General features: G+C 44.2%; 1 protein-coding gene across 2 annotated transcripts in view; it reads left to right on the top strand.

Annotated features, from left to right (window-relative positions):
• The window catches only part of SLIT3 (slit guidance ligand 3), a 527,279-nt gene that overhangs the window by 486,403 nt on the left and 15,470 nt on the right, over positions 1–25,406 (top strand). For both annotated transcript variants that reach the window (XM_075766507.1, XM_075766506.1), the window contains exons 30-33: positions 1,226–1,319; positions 6,911–7,048; positions 14,161–14,401; positions 16,742–16,872. In XM_075766507.1, coding sequence (XP_075622622.1) covers positions 1,226–1,319; positions 6,911–7,048; positions 14,161–14,401; positions 16,742–16,872 — 604 coding nt within the window. The remainder of the gene's footprint in view (positions 1–1,225; positions 1,320–6,910; positions 7,049–14,160; positions 14,402–16,741; positions 16,873–25,406) is intronic.

The raw sequence follows: 25,406 nt of genomic DNA on the forward strand, positions 1-25,406 counted from the left end.
TCCATCCAAATTTTGATCTTCGTGGTTTGCTTGGCTTGTGCTTTCAAGTGTTTCTCTGTAGCCACTAGAGTTAGAAATGTAAGGGTTTTTGAAAATGGAGTTTCTCACAAGACAGGTGGAGCTGCAGCTTCATGAAAATACTGCTAAAACATTGCCAGTCCACCAGTGCCTCCCACGTTATCCCTCTTCCCACACCATCCACATGGCTTGCTGTTCATGTGATGGTATGTATCGTGTATAGGCACACAAAATATGCATAACCTTGAAACCCCACAGATGTGGTCTTCTGGTATAGCTGTGTAGGGGACTTTGGGACTGTAGCTTTTGGGGGGGTTCCGTGTTGAAAGTGCCTGACCTTTGCTTTTCCTGCAAGGCTTTGGGAGGTGTGGGGTAGGTTTCTGTTGGTTTCTTGGGAAGGCAAGGGATTCTGTGGTCTTTGGCTGGATCTCAAATCCTGGGGTACTGAAGTGTGACCTAATAATTTAGGACTCAGAGAACAGTGGTATTTAAATAAACTATCTGGTTTTGAACATTCTAGAACTATTAATTATTACAATTTATACAAATCCAGGGAGGTGCATGGCATGTAACACACCATACCTAGAAACAGCTGAGCTGAGCTTACATGTGATGGGTTTTTTTTCTGAAAAGACATCATCTCCTGTGAGCACAATAGAGCTAGTACTTTTCTTATAAATAGTGAATGTTTTATAATTGCACGCAGTCCTAAAGCTGGTTCCTATTATTGAGAGTTGCAGAGGTTTTGGGGGGGGAGGGTCTGTGGGTTGTTGTTCTTTTCCAGAATTATGTCCAATCAGCTTCTTTGGCAGAGTATTAACTACGGCTAAAATATGTTTCAGTGTGAAAATGTTACGGTCTAATGAGCAACTTCACTTTTGTGTCACTTTCTTGCTTTGATATAAGAGGTTCTGGGTCAGGAACTGCCCATTTGATCCTTAGTCTGTCTCCAAGTGGAGTTTATATGTCAGTGCTTTTGATACCAGCCTTTCAAATTCATGTGACAGAAACAGTACAGTCACTGTAGGTCAAAGGAGCCCAATTTAATGAAGTCTCATGCGCCCTCACAAGCAATCTTGTCGCTTCCTGCTGAGCTACTGAGCTGTCTCCATTTAGGCAGATTCACCATCCCTGAACATCATGGTTGGAGCTACTTCAGGATTATCCAAGTTGCGTTACCACTTTATTGCTTTTTCTTTTGCCTCAGGTGAACTGTGTGATGAGGTGATTAACCACTGTGTTCCTGATCTAAATCCATGCCAACATGAGTCCAAATGCCTTCCCCTTGACAAAGGAACCAGGTAAGTGTGTGCGTATGTTGGTCTCCACACACTGGGCAGATACATCCATTGACTTTACCAGGTTGAACTGGCAATGAGTTTGGGGTAGAAATCATCAAAATTAATGCAAATAGTGCAAGACTATATATACTTCATATGCAGTTACGTTTTAATTTTAATGCAACCATACGTACTTTTCTAGCTTTCTGTGGTTTCACAGAATCAGAGAACAGCAGGGGTTGGCAGGGACCTCTGGAGACCATCTAGTCCAACCCCCCTGCTAAAGCAGGATCCCCTAGAGCAGGTTGCACAGGATCACGTCCAGGCGGGTTTTGAGTATCTGCAGAGAAGGAGACTCCACAACCTCTCTGGGCAGCCTGTTCCAGTGCTCGGTCACCCTCAGAGTGAAGAAGTTTGGGTTGGTTTTTTTCAAGGTTTTCTTAAAAATAATGGTTGTACCCCCACAGCAGAGAAATTATTCTGGAATAGAGCATGGCAAAAGGAGTACTTCTGAAAGTTACTGCAAAGTACCTTATCCTGCATCAGAAACGAAGGACAGTTTCCTTACGTATGCCTTAGGGCATCCATCAATTCAAGCAGCACAACAGGAGCCTTAATAGATGTAACTCGGCTCTCCTCAGCCCATGCTGGCTTAGTGTTTAAAATGCAGTCCCCATTGTAACTACTGAGAAGGGAAAGATAAACTTGTGGCCAGCGCATAAAGCTGGGGATCAGTTTTCTGATGTATTCCCACTTTAGATGTTGTCTTCCAGGACAGCTGATGGTCTTGGGCTGCGCTGGCCAAGGCCAGCCTTGATCACAGTGGGGCTCCTCTCCCCACCTTCCTCACCTGGGTGGCAGCAGAAAACGGCTCTCACTCAGGAGCTGCCGCCTTCTGTTGGCTACAGAGGCGAGTCTCGCTTGGCTCATGTGAGATTTTGTGAAGTCTCCTGTGTTTGCCTTTACGTATTGGGAATGACACTGACTTTCACAGAGGCAAAGGAAAGCTTCATGTTTTAAATGGCAGTACAACATCTGGAGATTTGGGGGTTGGGATGTTTTGAGAGGCACGCAGTAGCACTGTTCATCACTTGTCTGAAGAGAGAATTTCAGAGCAATTTAGCAAATAGAGACAGTCAATTGAAAAGTCAAGCTCTATGGAAAGCTTGTCAAGAAAAGATCTTTGAATGAAAGAAGTAAGAAAGGAAGACAAATTCAGGAGAGTTCTGTGCAGCTGTGAGCTGTGTTCTGCACTTTCCACTAAGGCTGTTTTCACAGCCGTGATGCAATCCTGGGGGCTCGCTGATTCCCTCCTAGGGGGGAGGGCTGGGGTTTTGTGAGGGACACCATCACCCAGCACACCCAGCATGTTGCTGGGGTGGGACGGTGGCACTCTTTGGTCTTCCTGGTGACTTGCAGTTGGGTTCAGATTGTGTCCTGTGAAGCAACCAGCATGTCAGAATAGTGTAAACTAATACATAGAACATTTTGGGATAGTTAAAAAGAAGGAACCCAAAATTTTAGAGATGCTGACTATCTTGAGGGCAGCTGAATCTGTGCTAGACAGTCAGTCTACAACTCACACCTTTCTTTTGGGTGAGAAACCACCACACAGAAATGTTTCCGACTCTTGAGGAAGATGAAACTTAAATTATTAGGACAGTTCCTGAAGTGATGCACAGGGACTGGATAAGGAGATGTGTACCGGTACATAAATAGCCCCTGCTATTCTTTCCAGCTTTCATTCCTAGTTAATCCATCATTCAGCTACATCATGTTCCGAGGGAAAGGCTTGTAACTCAAATTACCTTATGTTGCTAGATGTATGAAGGGATGGAGACAGCTGTGGTCCTGAATAGTCTTCCCCTTGCTGGAAGCATTTTCATACCTACTACCCCAAAAAAATTGAGTAAATAAGACACTTTTGCTTGCTTGCTTGCTAGAAGAGTGTTTTTCACAGTGGGGCTATTAACGCTTGATGGGAGCCTAAATAACTACTTGTAAATATTTTCTACTACTGTTTGTTGTGTTATCTTCCCACTATTCACCAAATGCTACACAAAAATCTAGAATTTCTTTACTACTTCTGTCCCATTTTGCTTTCTAGCAGGCCAGACTTGAGAGGTGAAGGAGCCTGCCCAGCCTTGAATGTAGATTTGTCCAAGTATTGGTTTTTCTTTCACACTTTAGTTGCACCAAACCATTCAGAAATGGGCTGAGAGCTCTCAGCAGCTTTTGCAGTCATGTGTGGTTGCTGCTGGGTCTCACTGAAAACCACAACCACTTCTGGTCCTGTGCTGTTGCTGATCCCTTGAGCAGTTTGACCTCCTGACCTGTGATGTACCATACATTTGGCACGCAATGCCGCAGTATAATGCCACGTGCAGAATGAGCCAGAGTCATGCACCAGTCCTCCGCTCTGCTTACAGAGGTGGGGAATATCAATGGCAGGATTCAGGTTCCTCCTGAGCTGACCACCCACTTGTCAGGCTTGTGCCCTGGGCATGTGAGTAGGGGACACCAGTAAAGAACATCATAGCAGCAAGGACACCAGTCTGTCTGTCCTGCCTTCAGCTCTAGTCAATCTGCAACTCTGCAGAGGGAGGAAAAGATGACAAAGACAGGAAAAAAAAATAGGAAGCCAAGTTATTTATTGATATGGGGAGGGAAATTCCATTCTGGCCCTGCAATAGAAGCCATGATTCACGGCTTTAATACAATAGACATTGAGTGCATGCAGATGCAAATCCCCTTGGATGGCCAACGTTTTTAAATACCACTAGACATGTTTTTAGGCTCTCTCTAGTACTGGGAATGCTGCCATCACTACAAGGCTGTAGCAGAAAAGAAGATTTTAACTGTACTGGTGTCAGATGGTCACTGGGAAATGACATAACTGATCTAATTGTGCAAATAAGTCTTAGCAGGATTTGAATATGAAAGTTTCTTTGCTGCCTTTTTTACTGCATACTTTTTTTTGATACTCAGTCACTTGCTGGCACAATGTGGGACAGGGATGGAGCTGACATGCCATCATTCCCTCATGGCAGAGACCTTGGGTTTCCAGGAGGAGGTTGGGTGAGGCACTCACGTGGCTGAGTTTCTCACCTGCTATACTCCAGGCATGCATTTTTGGTAGCTTCAGCCTAGATGTGACACACAAAGAGCTCCGCGATGACTGACCCAAAAGGAATTCCATGTTTCTAAAGGGAAAGCCAAGCTTGGAAGCAAACTGTACTATTCCGGTGTGTGTTTGGCTGCACAGAGCTCTTTGCTTTCTAGGCTAAAATTGCAGGTGGCTTTCCTCACTTCCAGCCTCCACAGCTTTATTGTGCTGTTACTATAGAAGAAGAGTAGCTTTCTGTATGCCAGAAAACAAAACAAAACTCAACACAAAAATACCATTTAACACAATTAAATGACTTCTAAAATATAACTTCAGGAAAGGAGCATGTTTTTCCATTCACTGTATTGATGTTGGAGCATGGTATAAATATACTTTATTATTCTAAATCTTGGAATTATTACCTGACAGCTTAAAATGCTGATTTAACGCAGCCCTGCAGAGAAAAGTGGTGGTTCTGTCATTACTGAGATAGCCAATACACATCATAAAATTGATGCATGGCAGCCCTGAATAAGGAACTGCACATCGTTCGTTATTACATCACTTCATATTAGGACTGCAGGGATCAATAAAAAGCAACAGGATTAAATGCTGCCAATTCCCCCCACAAAGTCTTTTGATTGACATTATTTGCTTGCAGGTCTGGCTAAAATGTTGCCAAAAAATGTTGCCTGATTCTTATGGTTTGGGGAAGGAACACTTTTTGGGTTTGCTCTGTTTTATTATCTCCGTTATGTTAATCACAGTATTCCCCGAGCCACCAAGGTGTAAAAAAAGCAATTCAGGTGTGCAGAGCTGGAACACCAACCATCCTGTGGCTGCAGAGGGTCATGGTGGGGACCTCTCCGATGGGGAGCATGGAGGGAGAAAGAAAGTATATGCATCTACATACCCTTATCCATCCTACAGCCTGCAGGTTAATAGGCTTTGCCGTATTTCCTGCCTTTTTAGCCAGTCACAAGCCGTGCTTTGAAATGGAGGTTGAAGGTCACATTCGTCTCAGTGCTTGAGCTAGGTGGTTGCTGAAGTCCTGATGCTGTGGCAGCCCTTCTCTGGTCATTAGCACACACAGGACCTGCTGTTGCGCTCTGGCAAGTTTCCCCCAACTCACTTGCCCTGATGAGCTGGGGAGCAGCCAGGAGCCAAAACATGCTGTCTCTCGGAACCAAATTCAGCACAATGACTGCTGCCTGGAAAGTGGAAATATCTTTCCTCATCAGCTCCCATGTGTCCGTGGGAACCCTCTGAAGAGGGTTTCCACAAGGAGCCTCCTCCTGCATGTACCCCACCAGGCTGCTGGCAGGTAGGAGGAGGAGGCGGCAAGCGGAATGCATTGGTGGAGCAGCAGTTTCTCTCCTGATGCCGCCTCCATCAACTTTATGATGTGTCTCCTCATCCAGCTCTCGGTGGCAAGCACGCTGCGTCCAAACAAGGGGCTCTAGCAAGAGCGCAGACCTCTTCTTTATTGCTGAAGTTAACTGTAGCTCTTCCCTTGTTTTGGTTTAAGCGATACGCCTTTTGTTTTCCAGATGTGCAGTAACATCCAGCTGGGAAGAGTAAAACGTGTTTTATGGACTAAAGCGTGTTCATGACTAAACATTGTCTACACTATAGATTCAAAAAGAAGCTGTTCAGCAATCCCAAAAGATCTGTTCCAAGTCAGAGACTTTGGGATGCATTTTCTATTGTCAGGTTATAAACTTCTGCAAGGCTTATAACAGAAATGCTGACACAGCCTTCGTACAAGAAACTTGACAATTGTATAAAATAAAAAAATGCCAATGTCTGCAGGTTTGGGTGTATCCCATTGTGTGGCTCCTATGAGTGGCATTACCCCGTAGCAGGAGGTACATGCTTCGCCTGAGTGTCACCACGGGAAAGGACAGGCTTCAAAGACAACTTTCTGTAGTTTGCAGCAACATTTGCTATGCCTTGCAAATGAATGACAAACAGGTGGTGATCTCAAAACTGATGGTCTTTTCCTTTAAATTGGCTGAGTTTTATGACTTGCTTGCAGATTGCTTCCATTTGGAAGGTAGAACCTTACTGTGCTCTGTGTAGCTGCACAGGGCCGACCTCAGACACTCAGCAGTGTGCAGACATTGGCAAAATCATAGTCCGAGACACCAGAGCAACTGCCCTTGCAGAATATTGCCCTTTGAGTCTGTAAGGTTAGAGAAGATGTTGTCATCTTTAGCGTAATTTTGAGACCACTGTATGATCACCCTTCTCCACAGACCTGACTGAGGAAAAGCAGTAGTGTGGTATTGCTTTGCTCGGCCTGGATTTAAGCAGATTGCAGAACCTCAGCTGCAGACAGGCAGGAGGGACTTGAGCATTTCTGACGGCAGGAATTGTGCTTGATGTTGCCAAGAATAATTGCTAACACCTTTCCATCTCAAATCAGATTGGTGCTAGGCTGCCTGTGTGCGCTATTGTTGTGAATGTTGAAACAAGCTATTAACAGTGATCTCTTGTATTTCAGATGCGAGTGCTTGCCAGGTTACAGTGGAAAACACTGTGAAATAGATGATGATGACTGCGTGGGCCATAAGTGTCGCCATGGAGCTGTCTGCGTAGATGCAGTCAATGGCTACACCTGCGTCTGTCCTCAGGGTTTCAGGTACGTGAGAGTCAGCTCCTCCCCTGGACTGTCTTCTGTACATAGTGTCAGGGCGCTTTCTTTAATTGCTTTCATCCTCAGAGCTGAGCGGCCTCTAGGTATGGTATCGATCTGTCATTCCTACATGAATGAATGGCTCAGTGCTTCAAATGTTGCAGCTGAAGTAGGTTTAACGAATTAACTGAATACAAGGGAATGATGATTCTTGCTTTGAAAACAGCAATTTGCCTTTTGTGTAGTGCTGTGTTAGTTTGCCTGCCTGCCTGCCCAGCCTTTCCTGGTAAAACACTAGGTAATACATTCACATAAATTACATGGGGATAAACTCTGCATACACGAGAGAGAGTAAAGGATAATAAAATTACATATATGAACCCTCAGACCTGGCTGCACAAAACCATGAGTCTGGAGGTTCTGTGCCAGTATCTCTGTGCCTGTTGGTGGATGGGCTCAGTACGATTTGGGCTGTAAATTTCCAGTCTCTGATTCTGACAGCTGCCAATATATCTGACTCCTGGAAATCTCTCTGTCTGTCAAAGATAAGTGTGCTGCTCCAAATGGATTCACTAATCATTGCCTGGGGCTGGATACTGGCTTCCTTCCAGCTAAACCTTTTCTGTGTTTGAAATACACACGAGACAAAGAAGGAGTACCTGAAAAGATCAGTCTTGACAAAGCAGAAATTGCATGAACACTTATAAATCATTTTCTCTGCTTTGTATCTGCAACTGTTTTCATTCTTCTTGCTTTCATCCATGCTGGTTTTGGGGATTTTTTCCCTCTCAACACACATTTTTATTGCAAAGCAGACAGACTTCCCTGAATAGGCATTGATATATAACATAATGTCAGCCCGTGGTTTCACAGAATCAGACTTGTTATTTACAGGATATCAGATATCCTCTGAATTTCAAATTCATACCCTTTTCTCTGTATTTCATTCTCTGCTTCAATCCCTTTGATGGCCTTAGGGATCTTGCAGATTGGTGACTGGCAAGGATAACAAGTGGCTGTCCCACAGTGGAATTGTAAATGCTCAGTGTTATCTAATTGTTAGAGTTGAGGAACAGGATTGCAAAGCCGTATCTGGAGTCAAGGGTAACTTAAGCCTGTCATCAGATGGTAGTGACTGGGAGACTTCTGCTGCAGGTCCTCTGATTTGTAAGGCATGCCAGTAGCCAGTAGTAGGCAGTGATGAGTGAGAGGTACTTTTTTCCCGGGAGTGCAGGGTCACAGTGTTTGGCAGAGATGTTTTGAGCTGTGACATACTTGAGCGGAGCAGCAGGGCTAGGTGGAAGACTGGCCTGGGTCCCTTCCTGTGTACCAAGCAGCTCCTACTGGCAATTTGGGCAGTGCCCTGGGTTGGCTGATCTCACACCAGGGACTTCAAGAGCAGAACCTGGAACAGCCCAGCCTGCTCCCTCGCTCAAATGAGTGGGTTTCATTCCACCACAAGTCCTCCAAGAACAGAAAACATCTTTCTACACAAAGTTCCAACACCCTGCTACTAGCTTAGACAGCACTTCACAGCCCAAGGTAGACTTGGGTGAGCAAAGTAATCCTGCTGCCTGTCAATAGCAGCAGAGCCAGGATTAACATGGTTTCCTGCTTGCTTGCCTTTTTTTGTTGTTTTTTTAACTAATCCATGGCACCTCCCTAAATCTCCTGTGCAAGATGCAAGGGAGCAAGGGTCTTTGAGGAGAAACCTAAAACCTAGTCTAGGGAAACCTGGTCTAGTGGAGGGTGTCCCTGCCTGTGACAGGGGGGTTGGAACTAGATGATCTTTGAGGTCCCTTCCAACCCAAACCGTTCTATGATTCTATGAAAAACAGGGCACTAACAGGCTCTGTCTGCCAAGGCTGAGCAAGCTGAAGCCCCTTATGTTCCCCATGCAGAATAGTCCCAGATATTGTTTGATTTCAGGATTAAAATTCTGCTAACAAAATATGATCTGCTTATTATTCTTTCCATGACTCCAGCCTTCTGTAGTTTAAAGGCCTGCTGCTCTGAAGGGGGTTCTGGTTGATTTTTTTCCCCTCTTAAGATTGCAATTGCAAAGACGGTGATTGACAGAGTTCAGGTTTCTGATGTTCAGGGCTATAGATTCAACCGTTCACGAAGCGTGCCTCAGGCACTGGGCTGTGTGGCAAGGAGATAACTTTGCAAGTATTTGAAGGCTGCAAGTGTTGATGAAAAGGAGAGAACACAAGGGGTGGGCTGACAGGTAACTAGGAGACCTAAAATGATGATTAATAAAGTTTTTTGACTAAGTATCAGGAATCATTTCTCAGCAGTGAGTTTGCAGAGTGACCACCCAGTTATCTGGAGCTTACGCTGTTGTGAGAAATGCATAGACCTGTAACAATTTTATGGTTGTCACCATGCTGTATGTCAAAGCCACTTGGAGTCACACGTTAATAAGGATGTTAAAACTTAAATCCTCGTACGGTTGAACAATGGCACTCCAGTAATTCTTAACAGTGTAGGGCCTCATATGCACAAAGACGCACCCCTAATGGCTGCCCCCAAAAGCGATAGTACCAACATGCACACACCTGTTTTCCCATCTTAGCATTTCCTATTCACGTGTAGTTGTCCTCCACGCAGCACCTTTCCTTATCACTCAGCAATCTTTTGCAATTGCATAATCCACTTTCTTCCTGAAAAGTTTTCAGTGTTTTCTTCCCAAAATAACATTCATTTACCCCCTGCAGATGAAAACATTTCTGAGGATTTGTGAATCCCATTGGATAAAACCTAACTTATCAAACCTTCCCTCTAGCAATCAGCCTCACAGTAGTGTTGTCCTGATAAGTGTTGCTCTAGTGGGGAAGCACACATTAAGGCTGCTGAGCTTGATAGAAAGCGCTGTTCCTCCATTGTGTGGATGCTTCAGAGTTCCCCACTGGGATAGTTTGCTGCAAGAAACTCAGCAGTGATTATTTAAATAAATGAGATTGAACCAGGCAGAATGGACTTGGCCAAGCTATGCAAGTCAGGCTGTGCTCCACATTCTGCTGCTGGGGAAATAAATAGTACTAATTATTTCTACAAATATATTTTTAAAAATATTTTAAAGTACAGAAGAAAAGGCCTTGACAGACACTGTTGCTAATGTCTCTCCTCGATGCCAGTAGCAGGGCAGCTGCACTTGTAAAGCCACCCACTGAAGGGGTTTCCCGGCAAGGGAGAGTTGTGCTGGAGCCATACTGGGAGCTCAGGGAATCTTTCTGAGCAGCACCAAGCACAGACACACTGTCTTCCTGCAACATTTGCTTTCTGTTAGTGGAGGCTGTTGTGGGTCGCATGGATTTTTTTTATTATTATTATTTTTAACTTCCATGAAATTAGAATTATTTACACTGACTTTCCTTCTGCTTTCTAGTTGTTGCTCACAGACAAAACAAAATGGTTGGCATTAGGTAGAACAAAGCTAATGGGCTGGGTCAGCAGTGCTCCTTTCTGCTAGTCACCTCTGGAAAACAAATTGCACCTGACATCAGGCCAGAGGTGACAGCCATCTGTGGGGTCGATCCTAGTTTGATCCCATTGCTGGCTCTCCTGACATGTTTGCCAGCCAGCCGCAAAGCCCTGCACTGGAGAGAGAGATGAGACACTTAACGAAACCAGGCTTTGAACAGGAAAGTGTTCCAGTCGGGCAGTCCACTTTGGTGCCTGGCTAGCAATGGGGACGTGGCGCTGATGTGTCCTCAGCTCGTCAACTCTGGCTGGGTCTGACTGCTGTGCCGGTAGGCAGCTACTACAGTAACTACCTTAAATTGGCAAGAATTGCTTTCTGTGTATCTGTCTTCCCATGAGGTTGTTGCTATTTTTTAAAATTCCTATGTTTTTTTGGAAAGGGGAATCCAAACCATCTCTTGCTGAGTGGTGCTGTGCCCCCCAAGGTACTGCGCGAGGAACAGGGTGGCCTCTGGGGCTCTGCCAAGAAGCTGCAGCAAAGGGTCTCACTCAGGAAGGCAAAGTTCTCTTAGTCTATAATTAATTTGTAGTTTAGGTGTATTCACAAAGAAGTGTTCCAAAGAACAAATTTCCTTTGAGAAACATATCAGACTGAGCAAAGATAACCGTTTCCCATGCGCAGTTATTCCGCCACACCATGCTGCCTGCCGTGCTCCCATTTCCACTGCTGCCCACAGCAGGCTGGACACTTTACCGACCCGGTACGTCTCCTCCAAATACTCCTTGAGCAAAGAAAATGGGGTCTATTCATTGCCAACAGTACTGCCTGCCAGATTACGCTTTTGAGATACGTGTGTCTAAAGGAATAGCTTGGCTTGTCCCTATGCAAGGTTATGCTGTTCTGGGAGAGGATATTAACCACTTGGCTGGCGGGAAGTGCTTTGCTCCCCCTTTCTCCCCAAACTGAGAGTATTAACGGCCTATGGCTCTGCCCACGTACAGCACTAAGTGTCACCCGGGCAGTGAGGGGGATAAAGGGTCCCTGTTAACCACAGCGCTGGATGGGCACGGGGAGGCTGGCTGTGAAACATCACTCCATCTTTGTGGTGGATAAAGGAAGGTTAGGGCAATGCAATGAGAAAAGTGTTGAAATGCAATTTATCCTGAAAAGTTCTGACTGAGGAGGGAACATCCGCATGTTTGTGTACACGAGCGCAGCCAACCCCAAGTGACGCCAGGGCCGGAGCGGGACAGTCCCTGCAGGGCATGCACACGGGCAGCGGCGAGAGGCCGGCGCAGCACTGGGCTTTTAGGCCTTGGAAACCCCCAGCCATGTTTTTCCCCCTCCTCATGCTTATTCCTGTGTAACGGGTTTTTGTTTGCCATACCCACACCACCAGGTGCAAAGCCAACATACAGATTTGGGCAAAGTTAGGAAGCTGGTTAGGGTGTTCCGTGCTGTGTAACGGCTGTGGGGAAAGGAGAACTTTTCTGGCCTTCTCCCGGGTGCAAATCCTGAACGTTCGTGTCTTTCAAGGCATTCTTCAAGTTTGCCTTTTGTAAAAGTAGTAACGTAAAACCCTGTGTCTCTTCTTTCAGACGTGATAGAAAAGCAGAGGAACTGCATTGCTTTTGATGTGGTTCAAGATTTAGCCCATCCATATTTTGTTGTGTATTTCTCTCTCGTGTTTCCCAGAGGCAGACCGGAGGGTGGTGCGTGTTGGGAGAACAGGGGCAGGGAGAGGGTTGGGCTCTCATTCCACACAGTGCTAAAGATAGAGCCGTGGTACTCTGTGCAGAGTTTCACATGAGAAAATGCAAAAAGGAAAGCAGTCATCTCCGTTTCCTTCTGTTACAGAGGCAGCAGGTTCTGGTCTCTGTGGCTGAGCAAGATTGGGCTGGAGTATGTTGTGGCTGGTTTATTTGCTGTTCTTGCACGTCTTGTATCAGCGCTATTTACTGTAGGGTAACGGCTTGGGTTTCTGTTCTAATTGTATCTAGGAACGTTGCCTAGAAATTCACTGAGTTTCCAAGTCTCACCTGCTTTACTGGAGAGGAGTGAGGGTTTCGGCATTTTTTTGCTTTGTTTTTATGAGCGCGCTATTATTCCATAAAGTGCTCCCGGAATGGCAGGAAGTTCCTAGTGGGACAAGTGGGATTTCACTGTTCCAGGACTGGGCTGATGGGTTATTCACTGCATGACTGGCTCTGCCACAATCCTCTCCTGGCAAGCCCTCTGCCCCCGTGCTGACAAGCGCTGTGTAACACAGAGAGCTGGTGTGGGAGCCCGAGCCCACAGCCCTCGCTGCAGCTATCCCCACGGTCCTCCCCGCAGCCCAGCCTGACGCACGCTCCCTGCTCACCAGCTACCAATTTTTCATCATTTTACTGTCTACACGTTTTCAAGCAGTCACAGAACTTGACGCAAAGAATTTATGTTCTCTTATCAGTCCAAAAAGGGTTTGTTGGGTTTGGACAGTGGTTGTGATGCGAAATTTGGGGCATGGGTGCAGGGGCATGCCGTGCGCAGCCAGAGAGCCTGGCCCGCTCCCTTTGCAGTGCCCGTTGATTGCATACAACGGGTGTACACACCGTGGGTGTACTGGACAGAGATTTTTCATTTACTTTTTGCAGTTTAGTCTGACACACGACATCACTGAAAGATGACTGCAGCTTTTTGCACTTTCTCCCTTTTCCCTGCTCCTTCTATGCTGGTGTCAATATTTCGGTGTAGCTGAGTCATTCTGACTGTGAAGTGTGCAGCCGTGCCAGATCCAGGAAGGCAGCCTGGGGACTGAGCCATTGCTGCCCCTGGGAGATGTGGCCCAAGCCTCAGAGATTAGAGGTTCCAGCATGTGGGTTTTGCTCAGCCTCTCGTATAGTTCAGACAAAACCACAGCACTTTCCTCCAAATCTGACTATGATTTGAGTTCACAAGTCCTCAGATCTGGCATTTGGTTTTCAGTTACCTCTGACTCTGGGAGATGTTCCTTTCCTTTGTGTTTTTCTGATCCAGGACATTGCCAACCACAAACTCAGCTAAAATAAAACTGATGATCCTGATGCTGTTAGAAACAACCAATTCATGGCAGCTGCCCATCAAATAGCATGGGATCAGTGTGTTCCTTCTGAGACTTTTTAGCAGTTGCCCATCTGTTGATGACACACTTGCCGATACACAGTAAATCAAGTGAGGAGGCTGTAAAAAACACTAAAAGCAGAGGATTTTCCCCTTGCTTACCACCAGCAGAGGTAGGCTCAAGTCACAAAGCCTAGGATGGGGATTTTTGGCTGAGGAGTGGTGCGTGTTTCTGGATGGCTGGGAAAGCAGGTGAGGAAACTTCGTGTTTGAGCTTAAATGGCTCCCAGTTTTTGCTGGGAACGTCTGCACGGCACAGTGTGAGATGAAAGCTATTTTAGACAGACTGCTGTACCTTGCAGAGCTAAATAACCACAGCAAAGTGCAGCACAGATTGCTTTCAGTATTTGAACTGGCTCGTTCAGACTGATTGTGGGAATTTCTGTGGAGCACTTCGCTGGACAGCTTTCACACAGTGAAGCAGGCACATGGTAGCTGAATCTCAGAGTCACTATACCACAGTAATAGTATAACATCAGCATCTGAAAGCGTTTCCTTCCTTAAAAAAATGGTGATAATTGAGGCCGCTTCTTGTTTCCTTTACCTTCTACAGCGGACTTTTCTGTGAAACTCCTCCGCCGATGGTTCTGCTCCAGACGAGCCCATGTGATAACTACGAGTGCCAGAACGGGGCCCAGTGCATCGTCGCGCACAGTGAGCCCGTCTGTCGCTGCCTCGCTGGCTTTGCTGGGCAGAAGTGCGAGAAGCTCATCACAGTCAACTTTGTTGGGAAGGATTCCTATGTGGAGCTGCCATCAGCCAAAATTCGCCCTCAAGCAAACATCTCCCTCCAGGTATGTCAGGCAGAACATCAGTTGCCAGCCCAGTACTGTTCTAAGCAATAATGCATATACACGTATATGTTTTTTTATTCTGAAGGAACAGGGTCTAGTGGCCAAGATGCTGACAAAGTTAGAGACAACATGTGAGCCAGTTGTCTGCTCTAAAATTATTGAAACATTAAGAAGCAACTAAGGCACCACTGTACCTTTGTGGACGCACATCCTGCCTCCGGAATCTCGCCACTCTCTTATTCCCAGACTGGCAATGTCACTAGAGGTGATTCAGCAAACCTCCCTGTCTTCTTACTGATTTCCAGCATTGTGTTTCATCCTGTAGAAATTAATGCTTAATATTAGGAGACTTATTAAAAGAGGCTGCTCTGAATGGCCTTGCCAGACAATATTTTGCTTACTCTCTTACTGTGAACATTCAGTAGATAAAAGGCCTGGGATTTTGTTACAGTCCTGTTGTTACACTTAAATTTGGTTTGAGGTCTAAGCCTGTCATCTTTGTGGTTGTGGATACTTAGTCCAATATGACATTGAAGTGATTTGGTAGTTATTTGCATTCACAATCTAGTAGGCATTAAATCGATCTTTTTTTTCCCCCTTAATATCCCAAAGTAAATGAGGGAATAATTTCTAGCTTTAGACTTTTTCTAATAAGGAGCTGTGTGGAGCACATATATGACGTGACACACCTCTTTCTTAGGCCACGGATTGTTAATCAGTGTTAATACTTCTACAGTAGATTCATCCTACAAGTGAAGCATAACATTTCAAAAGATGTGAGAGGAAAAAATCATCCCTCTGTGTTTATTTTATTGCCTTTATTTTCTCAATTTGAAGAGATTGTATTCCACAGTTGGAAATGTTTAAAATTCTAGACTTACTTGATAGAGTTTGGTTGTAATTAAAACACAAATGTCAAGACATGGGGAAAAAGGACCAAATTTCCACAGTGAAAACAGATTTTTAAGGGTGGTTCCTGCAAAGTGTATTCTAATGAGAAAATTCTGTAATATTTCTTTATCTTTTCCTTAATAGCTTGAGTATACAGTTCATATGAAAGTGAAGCTGATTCACGTATATTTGAAACTCCAGTTTTTCTTCAAAATTCCCATTTATTTAATATCACAAAAGAGATTCCAAAATATGGGCACTCTAAAATATAGGCACTCTAAAACACAGCTCCCAAAGGCTCCAAGTACTTTAGGTCGACTTTAAAGCTGAAAATCTGGACATTGTCTTCTTAAATGTACAAAACACATTACATCAGCCATAGCTTGCAAAATAAAACTGATTATTATAAAAAGCACATGCAGATGACTTTGCTTCTTGTTTCCCAGGCTGAATATTATTCTTGCATCCAGTAATTAATCACTAGTGAATTCAAATTAGAATACAACATTGATTATTAAGAACAGATAGAGGAAATCTTATTAAAAAGAGTTCAAGAAAAAAAATCTTTTCAGGGCAAAAGGATGACAGTATTTAAATATATATATAAAAATGCAGACAGATTTTTAAATGTACTGTTTAGTTTTGGCATGTAACAGCTATTATAAAAAATAAGAAATCCAAGAAATATGTACTGTGGAAATAGCAGGCAGGTTGTATCCAAAAATCCCATTTTGTCTCTTTTTTTTTTTTTTCCTTTTGTACTACAGGGACATTTGAGAGCTGGAGACTGGGAAAGTGGAGTTCATGTCTTTTCAGTGTTCAAGATTTTTTTTTTTGCCTTGATGTACATCAAAGCTAGAGGGATGAGGGCTACTGTATTCTTCCTGACTCTTTAAATGTCCCATTTGAACTCAGCATGACTTACTAATAACTTGGATAGAGTGAATAATTCATGGTTATGCTAGATGTGGGGACAGGTCCTTCTTTCCTTCTTTGTGTTCATAAACAAATCTATGAACAGATCAGCACCTGCTGAAATTTGTTTGCTTGTAATTGTGACACACTCCTTCTACTGCCAGAGTTGATTTTCTAAACCTCCACTTCAAGCTGGGGTAGCAGCTGAGAAATAAATTCATGTGTCGCCAAAAATACAGCAACAGTCTATTGACAGGGATCAAATAAATTGCAGTTTTCACTTCCTGAAAACTAGTTCCCATTTGAAACAAGGAGCCATCCCTTAGTGGGAGGCTGACCTGCTTGTGTATGACCCTCTCAATGTCACCAGGACCTTTTTGTGTCTCGCGGCTCTCACTCTCATTGTTGCTCATATATATGATTTATTAAATCATATTTGAATTGCATATATGATTTTGGTTTGATTTTTAATATAAGGTTATTTCTTTTTTAATCGTTCTCAAGCTTCCTTACCTGGTTATTAATATTTCACAGGTAGCAACGGACAAGGACAATGGCATCTTATTATACAAAGGAGACAACGATCCTTTGGCTCTGGAGTTGTACCAAGGACACGTGAGGCTCATCTACGACACCCTGAATTCGCCACCTACCACAGTGTACAGGTAAATAGCTAAGCCTTACCAAGACAGTTGATTTCCAAGAAAGATGGAGAGGTAGGTTTTTTCTAAGAAATGTGCATGGGAGAAGAATCTTTTATTTTACTTCACTGTATCTCTCTTATGTATGTAATTAGATAGGAAAATCAGAATAAAGACCTAGCTAGAGGTTGCATGGTTAAAAGTTGGCATTTATTTGCAGTACCAGTGATACTGTGTCCTATTGTGATTGCAGAAAAATGTTGTGTTTTCTCATCTGCTGTAAAGATTTCGTTTCTGCTGAATGTTGTCCTCGAAATAGTTCCAAGTAATCAGTTTCTCTGATGTTGATATTTAGGATTAATTTACTGTACCAAGACAGAACAGTGACTGTGCAACTGCAGGATCAGACTGTGTCAAATAGGGGCAGAAGGGCTGAATTCCTCTACAGGGCGAATATCTTTGGAAGAACTCTTACCTATATCAGTAGTAACGACACAAACCGTGAAAAAGCGCAAATTACAATGGTAAACTGTAGGTCAATTTGACCTTCAGACACTTGACTTTTGGGGATACCAAACCCACAGTTTTTATTCATTAATCACAAGAAAGAAAAGCAAATGGAAAAGTGGAGCCCATGCACAGAGGCGTTTCCCTAGGAATGGGAGGTGTGCTGCTCATGTCTCCCACTGTTCCTCTAGCAGCCCTCTCCCCAGGTAACACCCTTCTGATTATTTTTAAGCCCTGTTGCTCCAGTTTGTTCTGTGTAAACATGCTGTTGTGACCGCACGGGGCCCATTCAGGTTCAGTGCAGTTTCATGGCATCGTGTTTTCGCGCAGAAGAGCTGGATTTCCCAGCCCACCTCGCTCTTTAAGGAAGAGCATCCTGTTAGAGCAAGTTGAAGGATGCCACCAAGTATCACGAGCCAGGATGGGCCTTGTACTTTTTCTGGCAAGTTTTCTCAGCAGTTGGTAAAACTTGAGTCTTTCAGGCGTATGGTAGCTGTGCAGAGCTTTCTTTAAGGGGAAATGAGAAAATTCTTTCTGTATAAAAGTAAATTGGATAATACCAATGCAGGGATGTCACCAGGAAGAGCAATGACTTGTCCACTGTGGGAATGAAGAAAGTAGTTTGTTTGTGATTTTCACCAGCTGGAAAGGTGTGAAAAATTTCTCTGTGTGTGGCTGCTAATCTTAATTGATTTCATGTTAGAGTGAAGCTGAAGTTGTTAAACAGTTTTACGCCACTAATTAGAACATAGGGAAAAGCTCATTATGTGTGGGCAGCACAAGGGGTGACGGATCGGTATGGATGCTTGGTCTCCGTTGTCAAGGGCAGAGCGGTGTGGTGACAAGAGCTGTTGCCACAATCACAACAACGCTTTATGGATCTGCCGCCTTCTGGCAAAGTTGCCAGAGATGGCAAGCGGCAGTGTCCTCATTATTCCTGCGCCCTTCATATTGATCAAGGAGGAGGTCTCCATTCAGACTGACACCTCATTACCATAAGATTAATGGCCTGTTCACTACATTTTGTACTGTGTGATCTGTTGAGATGGGAAAGAAGCTGCTTAATACGATGCCCTTTCTGAAATGTCACTCTAATCTTTTATTAGTTTAAGGAGTGGAGCAAAATGGGATTAGCATGGAGCTTGATGGGAAAAGATTAGGTTGATTGAGAAAAACTGCAGCTAAAGAATGTCAAAAAGGGCCTCTAAATAGATTAAAAGACTTGTTTTCTTTAAGAGCTGAGGAAGGGGAAGGAAACCTGCTTCTCTCCTTACAGTCATAGGATTTAAGGGCAGAAGGTGTGAGTGGATCTGGTTTGACCTGCCCGTATATTCTGTTTGACATTTTGCTTAGGCGTAAACTCTGTGTGGCTAAGACATAACTTCCAGCTTGACACCGAGTTTGGAAAATGCCAAATAATGGAAATTCCGCCATTTCCTTTGGTAGCTTGGACAATGGACAATCATTGCCATTATTCAGGCATTGGCCGTAATGTCTAAGTTGTGTCACTAATACCTTCTGGATGTTTTAGAGGCTTTTTCCAGGGAAATGAAAGTCCTTTGATCGCTGGCACTGGCCCCCATGAATTTATCTGTGTGTTTAACTGCGTTATCTCCTCACTTGCGTTTTGATGAAATGAATAGCTGATTCAGTGTGATGCATTTTACCTAAACCTTAAGAATTTGGGGAACTCTTTTCTGCAACTTCCACAATTTTTCATTAAAAATAAGGTTACTAGGAGAACCTGAAACATGCAAATTTTAGCCTCACCGTTGGTAAAACAGTTTGCCTTCTCTATTGCCTAGTCCTTGCTGTCTTGTTTAGATGCCTCATTTAAATCTCATTCTCAGCAAAAGTGGACTGTTTGCCTTTGAGAAGCTCTCTTGAAAGACTATTAGATTAATTTTCATGGACAATATCAGGCATTGCTATCCTCCAAAGGGATCCACTTCTTGGAAGAGCTGAGCAGTGCTTTGGCTCTTGTTTCTCCTCAGGAGCGTCTGCCAAAAGAGGAGGAGGCCTTAAAATACTGCCTGGTGGGAACCGGGCCAGCTACAGCTGCAGGAAATCTATAACTGACCTGGGCCTGTGCTGTAACTGAGATGTTTTGCTGGCTATTTCAGGTACTCCCATGATGGGATGTGGGAAGTCATTGGCAAGTCATACTATCTGTAATTCTTCATCAGTCTCCATGATAAGATTTATTAATAGTACTTCAGAGCAGTAAAATTAGCACAGTACTTGGCTACTACTACAGGTAGTACCCTGTAGGGATAAGATAAAGCCTGTTGTCAGGCAGGTTTGGAAGCCAGCAGTGAGTAAGACCTACTTGGTGGTAGTTTGCAGTAGTATTCAGTGGAAGGGTGCTGGAAGGACGAAGGACACAGTGCGTTCCATTGCGGAACTCTCCCCCAGCCCCTTAGTACGCAGCTAGGGTGAAGGTTTGTACCAGGCACGGGGTGTGTGAGCTCTGAGCTTCCTGCTGTGGTGTGCTCTGCGGGTGGGCTCACTTTGCAAAACTCTTCTAGAAGATTGACGGCAGGGATGTGGTGTAACAGCAGACTGCAGGCGTGCCAGGAAGAGCAATTCATTTTATCTGCCCCGTGAAGGCAGGTTGTGTCTGGCTGTGGGAGTGGACCTGTTCCTGTATCTCATTTGCTCCTTTCAGCAGATTTAAGTACAAAGTTAGTCTGGAAAAGCCCAAGATTAACTTGCTGTACGTTCAGATTTGCTTTACATGTATTCATTCCTATGGTATGTTTGGATAGAAAGGTTAAAGTTGACATTGGACTTTTCTTTCATTCAAGTCAGATAAAGGTCAGCAAATGTCCGATGGAAAAGACTACCTAAAATACATTGTCATTTATCATCAGGTTAGAAAGAAATACAAGTTAATGCATGAATATGCAATGATTGAACTCGCCCTCTTGAAAGAAAAGCTCACTGGTCTCTTATGGGAACTCCTCGCTTGTAAGCTGCAGAGTAACAGTTTCCTGGGCATCATAGTAAACATCTTATAGGAGATCCATTTTTGAAGTAGGATTCCTATGTGTCGTTTCTTTTATTCTATTTAATTATTCTCTAGATGCTCAAATGAGAACAGAAATCTGTTTCTGAGGGCTTTATTGACCTCCTGGTTTCTGCACTGGTGAGACTTACTCTTCCACGCCATGCCAGTACGTAGTACGGAGCCAACAGTGAGTTCTTGAAATAAAGTAAATCTTTTACACAGCTACCCTGCCTTAATTTAAAGATACCAACTGATGAGGAGCGTGCTGCTTTTATTTACCACCACGCTGCAATTGTTAAATGTTTGAATTAACAAAGAGTGTGCAATCCTGTAGTTTCAGCACTCGGCCATTGATACTGGTCTCTGTTTAACTGTATTCTGTAGGGAGAGCTTCCTATTTTCAGTGGTTTTTCCTTCCTCTGTTCCTTGAACCAGAGATAAGACCTGACCTGCAATTTTTTTTCTGATAAGTTTTATGCTACTATACAGTCATATTGATTTGGATGCTAAATTAATCTTTCCTAATAGAAATGGAAAATAGAAATTTGACACAAACTACTGATGCAATTCCCTCCAGAGATCCCAGATTGCCATGTTGCATACAGACTGTCATATCTGGTAAAGAGCAAGATGCAGACGTCATTGGTGTAAAATCATGCGTTTTCATGCAGGCTTCCTGACAGCAGTGAAAAAGGAGGCAGTTAGGAAAACAGAATTAATTGTATTTGTCTTTCTGCAGAGCCTACACCCAAATTACATTCTAATTCCTTTTAAAAGTATCCGTGTGTGATCTGTTTTCAAAAATGCTACATGATTAAAAATATTTCTTATAGATAGATTGTATCATGCAGTTCCCATGGTCTGGCTGATTCTTAGGTAGCATAGATGGATGTTCTTGTGGTTAAAGCAAAAGGCCTGAAGTAAGGGAGCTTAAATTCTTACTGTATCTGCCTCATATGTGATGACTGTGGGATGACAAATTAAATCTGGTTCTCTGTGCACAAAAAGTACAGAAATGCACAAAAAATAGAAAACATGTTTCAGAAATGTGCTGCGGGTCTCCGGAGGGTGAGGTTCCTTCTCCCTCCAGGCTGGGGAGCAGCACAAGGCTCTTACTTCGGGAGCACGTGCGAACTGCCCGTGCCGTTCCACATCACGCAGGCTCTGCCCGTGGTGGCCGGAGCCCGGGGAGCAGCCCACGGCCACCAGCACTCGTTTCCAACACCAGGTTCCCGACTGTGCTGCTCCTGAACTGAACTTGGTTGTACTCAAGGACTTTGATCCTCTACTCAGATCTCATAGACTTCTCCTCTGCTCTTCTGGTGCTGAGATTGAACAGTTGCTTTGGTGATGGAAGAATTTCCACATCTTCCAAAGATGCGGGAGATGGGATTTTTGTGTAATTGCCTCTCTTTAGCTGTAATTGCTTATCTGCAAAAAGCCTGTGAGGCTTCACCATTAATTCACTGCCTTCTAGGAAGGAATGTGCTGGAGGAGTGAAAGCATTAATTATTCTTGGGATCGTTATTAGAGCTTGTCAAACTCAGTTTTTACCACAAGTCTCTTTGCAGAGCTCACTGCATGACTGGTCCTTTTCTTCCTAATACCTTCATAGTCTGCAGCTTGTGCTGTGCCTCTCCCTGGTGGGATTCCTGTTTGATACTTCTGGATGGTCTCTAAATAGACTGTTTTTCAGAGATTTCCATGAGACGTCACTGAGCTCTTAATAATTCTGCGTATTTGCAATTCATTTTATTCTTTCTATCACACACACTTATTTTTTCAGGTACTCCTTAGGGATTTTGCATCAAATATAAGGAAAGAAACCAGTATTAATCTCCGACCCGCACAATAAAAGTTGTAAAATTTGAATGTACTTATACATCTTGCATAAGCCATGGCAAAGGACAGATGAATTATTTTCTGCCTTTAGAAAGGGCTCTGGGCTATTTAAATGGGACAAAAAAAGACAAGCGTGTAAGTTCTTGTCAAACTGCAAACGTCGCATTTCCCTAGTTTTTCTTGGATTTTTGTGTAGTAGGACAGTGAAAATGTAAGGCCAAGACCTTAAAATATCATGTAACTTTTAACATTAGGTTCAGAATCAAATATCTGCTTTCATGAAAATCAGAAACTTTCTTCTGCTGACATGAACCTTAAGAAGGGTAAAGTTTTGTCCTTCAGGCTGCCTGAGGACTTGGCAGGCAAAATCTTGTTAAGCTGAATTAATTTTTTTCTTTGTAAATCTCTTCAGGATCTCTTGCAAGAATGGTAGTTTCTCATATCTCCGCTCTCTTCTTGCCTCCGCCCAGCTCATTCTTTTCAGTGTAATATCTGAGTACCCAGAAACACTGTGCTGCAGACCCACAGCTTTATGTCTAACCTTACACATACGTGTAGGGTGTTTCAGAGTGAGAAGTATCATAGAATCACAGGATGGTTTGGGTTGGAAGGGACCTCAAAGATCATCTAGTTCCAACCCCCCTGCTGCGGGCAGGGACACCCTCCACATTGCCCAAAGCCTCATCCAACCTGGCCTTGAACACTGCCAGGGATCCAGGGGCAGCCACAACCTCTCTGGGCTACCTGTGCCAGGGCCTCACCACTCCAACAGTGAAGAATTTCTTTCTAACATCTAATCTAAATCGACTCTCCTTCAGCTTAAACCCATTACCCCTTGTCCTGTCACTACACTCCCTGATAAACAGTCCCTCTCCATCTTTCCTGTAGGCCCCTTCAGGTACTGGAAGGCCCCAATGAGATCTCCCCGGAGCCGCCTTTTCTCCAGGCTGAACAAGCCCAACTCTCTCAGCCTGTCCTCATAGCAGAGGTGCTCCAGCCCTCCAGCCAGCTTCGTGGCCTCCTCTGGACTCTCTCCAACAGCTCCATGTCTCTCCTGTACTGGGGCCCCCAGACCTGGATGCAGTACTCCAGGTGGGGTCTCACCAGAGCAGAGTAGAAGTTTCATCAGAAGGTGGTAAAACCTTTCGCAAAGCGAGTTGGCGTGTCTGTGTACCAGGTACGGGAGGTTAGCAATAGGTCATCTAAAGCCACTTGCCCTGTGGTAGTTGCAGAAATAGAAGTTACGTTCTCTGAGTCCCAGGTCACCTTCTTCAGGGCCCAAAATCTGGGGCTATGGGTCTAAGTTGTGCTCCGATGTGCCCTGTCAACAGAGGCCGGGCTGCCCCCGTACACGTGGGTGCTGCCAGGGTGCCCGGGCTGCTGACTTGCCCACAGACCCGCGACTGAGGCAGAGGCATGCTTGGCGTTGTCTTCCCCTCAGCGCTCACCGTTGAATTCTGGAGAACTTACGCCACAGTCTGCAAAGGCAATAACCTCAGTAGCTGCTCCTCTGCCACAGAGAGTTTTGTGCCATTTTAACGAATTCTTTGAATTAACTTGTATTATGGCCACTTGGAGTTAAAGCAGAGATGTTATTTGTATCCTTTGGCCTAGGAATGTGGCCATCTACACCATCGCTGTCACCTTTGTCACTGGTTGTTTCATTTTTTAAATCAGAACACTGCTGCAGACCCGAATCAACTTCAAACAGGTGGCAGAAGACAGTCCTCCTCCTCCTCTTCCCAAATCATTTTTTAAGCAGACTGCACTGCCTTTAATGCATAGACAACATATAAGCAAATTGTTAGTAATCTGTGTGTTTTGTTAAGCAAATTGTTTTGATGTTGTTTTCTAAACCAGACACCCATAAGCTGGTGTGTACCCCGTTACTTCAGTCCCTGCCTACCTGTCCTCTGCACGGCTCCACCTGTGTCTCCCGGCAGCTCTCTCCCAGCTGAAGGGGACAGGAGGGAAGCTGGAGCAGATACGCTGTGTCCATCCCCGCTGGTTGCTTTGCTGATCGGCAGCCTTATAGGAAGAGTTATGCAGAACAGAGGAGTGCAGCACACACGTGTACACATAACTTTAATACAGGAACATTACAATGCTTATTTCTTTCAGCACAGAATAATAAAAAAAAAATGTACTCAAGTCAGCAAGACGCCAGTGTTAATCCCAAGGAGAAATGAGAGGTGATGAGATAGGGATAGTTCAGAACTAAACAAAAGCAGGGGGAGACAAGAAGACCCGAAAGGAATCGATGTAGTAAAATACTCTGAGTTCAGCCTCTAGTTAGAGTCTAACTTCACAGCATACTGGCCCCATGCAGCTCCTCTCTCCTGACTCTGTTGAACACTTCAGAGCCTAAAGGTAGAAAGCAAATCCTTCACAGTTATGACATTTTACTTTGCAGTGGAGGTGTTAACCATTCAAAAGTATTTTCAAGAGCATCAGGAAGGAAGATGTTTGCTGAACTCAAGAAGTAGCTCAGCGCCTTGCAGGTACTTGCTAGTTTTCATGTACAAAGTAGTCTTGGGGTTTTGTAAAAATTAATGGTGAAGCCAAAAGTTGTTCTCTACAGTGATTTGACTATGACTAAAAATAATGTAGCTCTATCTTCAAAAGAAAATTGCTGCTGAAAATGCAGAAACTCACATTATAAATGAAGGTTTCCCTCTATTTGTTAAAGTCAGTAGCTGGCTTAACTTTTAGCCAGTTCAGTTCAAGCCTTAAAACAGCCCAACCAAACCCAAAGTAATTGTGAAATAAGAACGATTTCTTCCAGTCCAGCAGATAACCTGATGTAGTCATTAGTTTGTCCGTAACATGGCCTCACTGCTTCTTCTAGTGAGAGCGTCGGAGAAACCATGAGAGTGGGCCTGGCAGCTCCTGAGCCGTCATAAATGAGTGCTGATGTTAATCCACCCTCTGAGCAGTCACTTTGGTTTCTGCCTGCTGGAAACGCGCTCTTGTGCTGAACTCTGTTTCCAGTGAGGAACTAGGAGAAAGGTGTGCAAATGTATTTTAAAAGGTATTTTCTTGCCATACCACAGGTCGTTAGTCCAATGGTATATTGCGAAAGTTGGTTAATACTGATTACATCAGAGGAAGGTTGAAGTATTCTCATAATAGACAATGATGGAATAAACCTAATCACAATCAAAATGACTTTATAAACTTCCTATGCACTAATGGCTGG

This window comes from Balearica regulorum, chromosome 14 (genome assembly GCF_011004875.1).
Source record: "Balearica regulorum gibbericeps isolate bBalReg1 chromosome 14, bBalReg1.pri, whole genome shotgun sequence".
Classification (NCBI taxonomy): Eukaryota; Metazoa; Chordata; class Aves; order Gruiformes; family Gruidae; genus Balearica; species Balearica regulorum.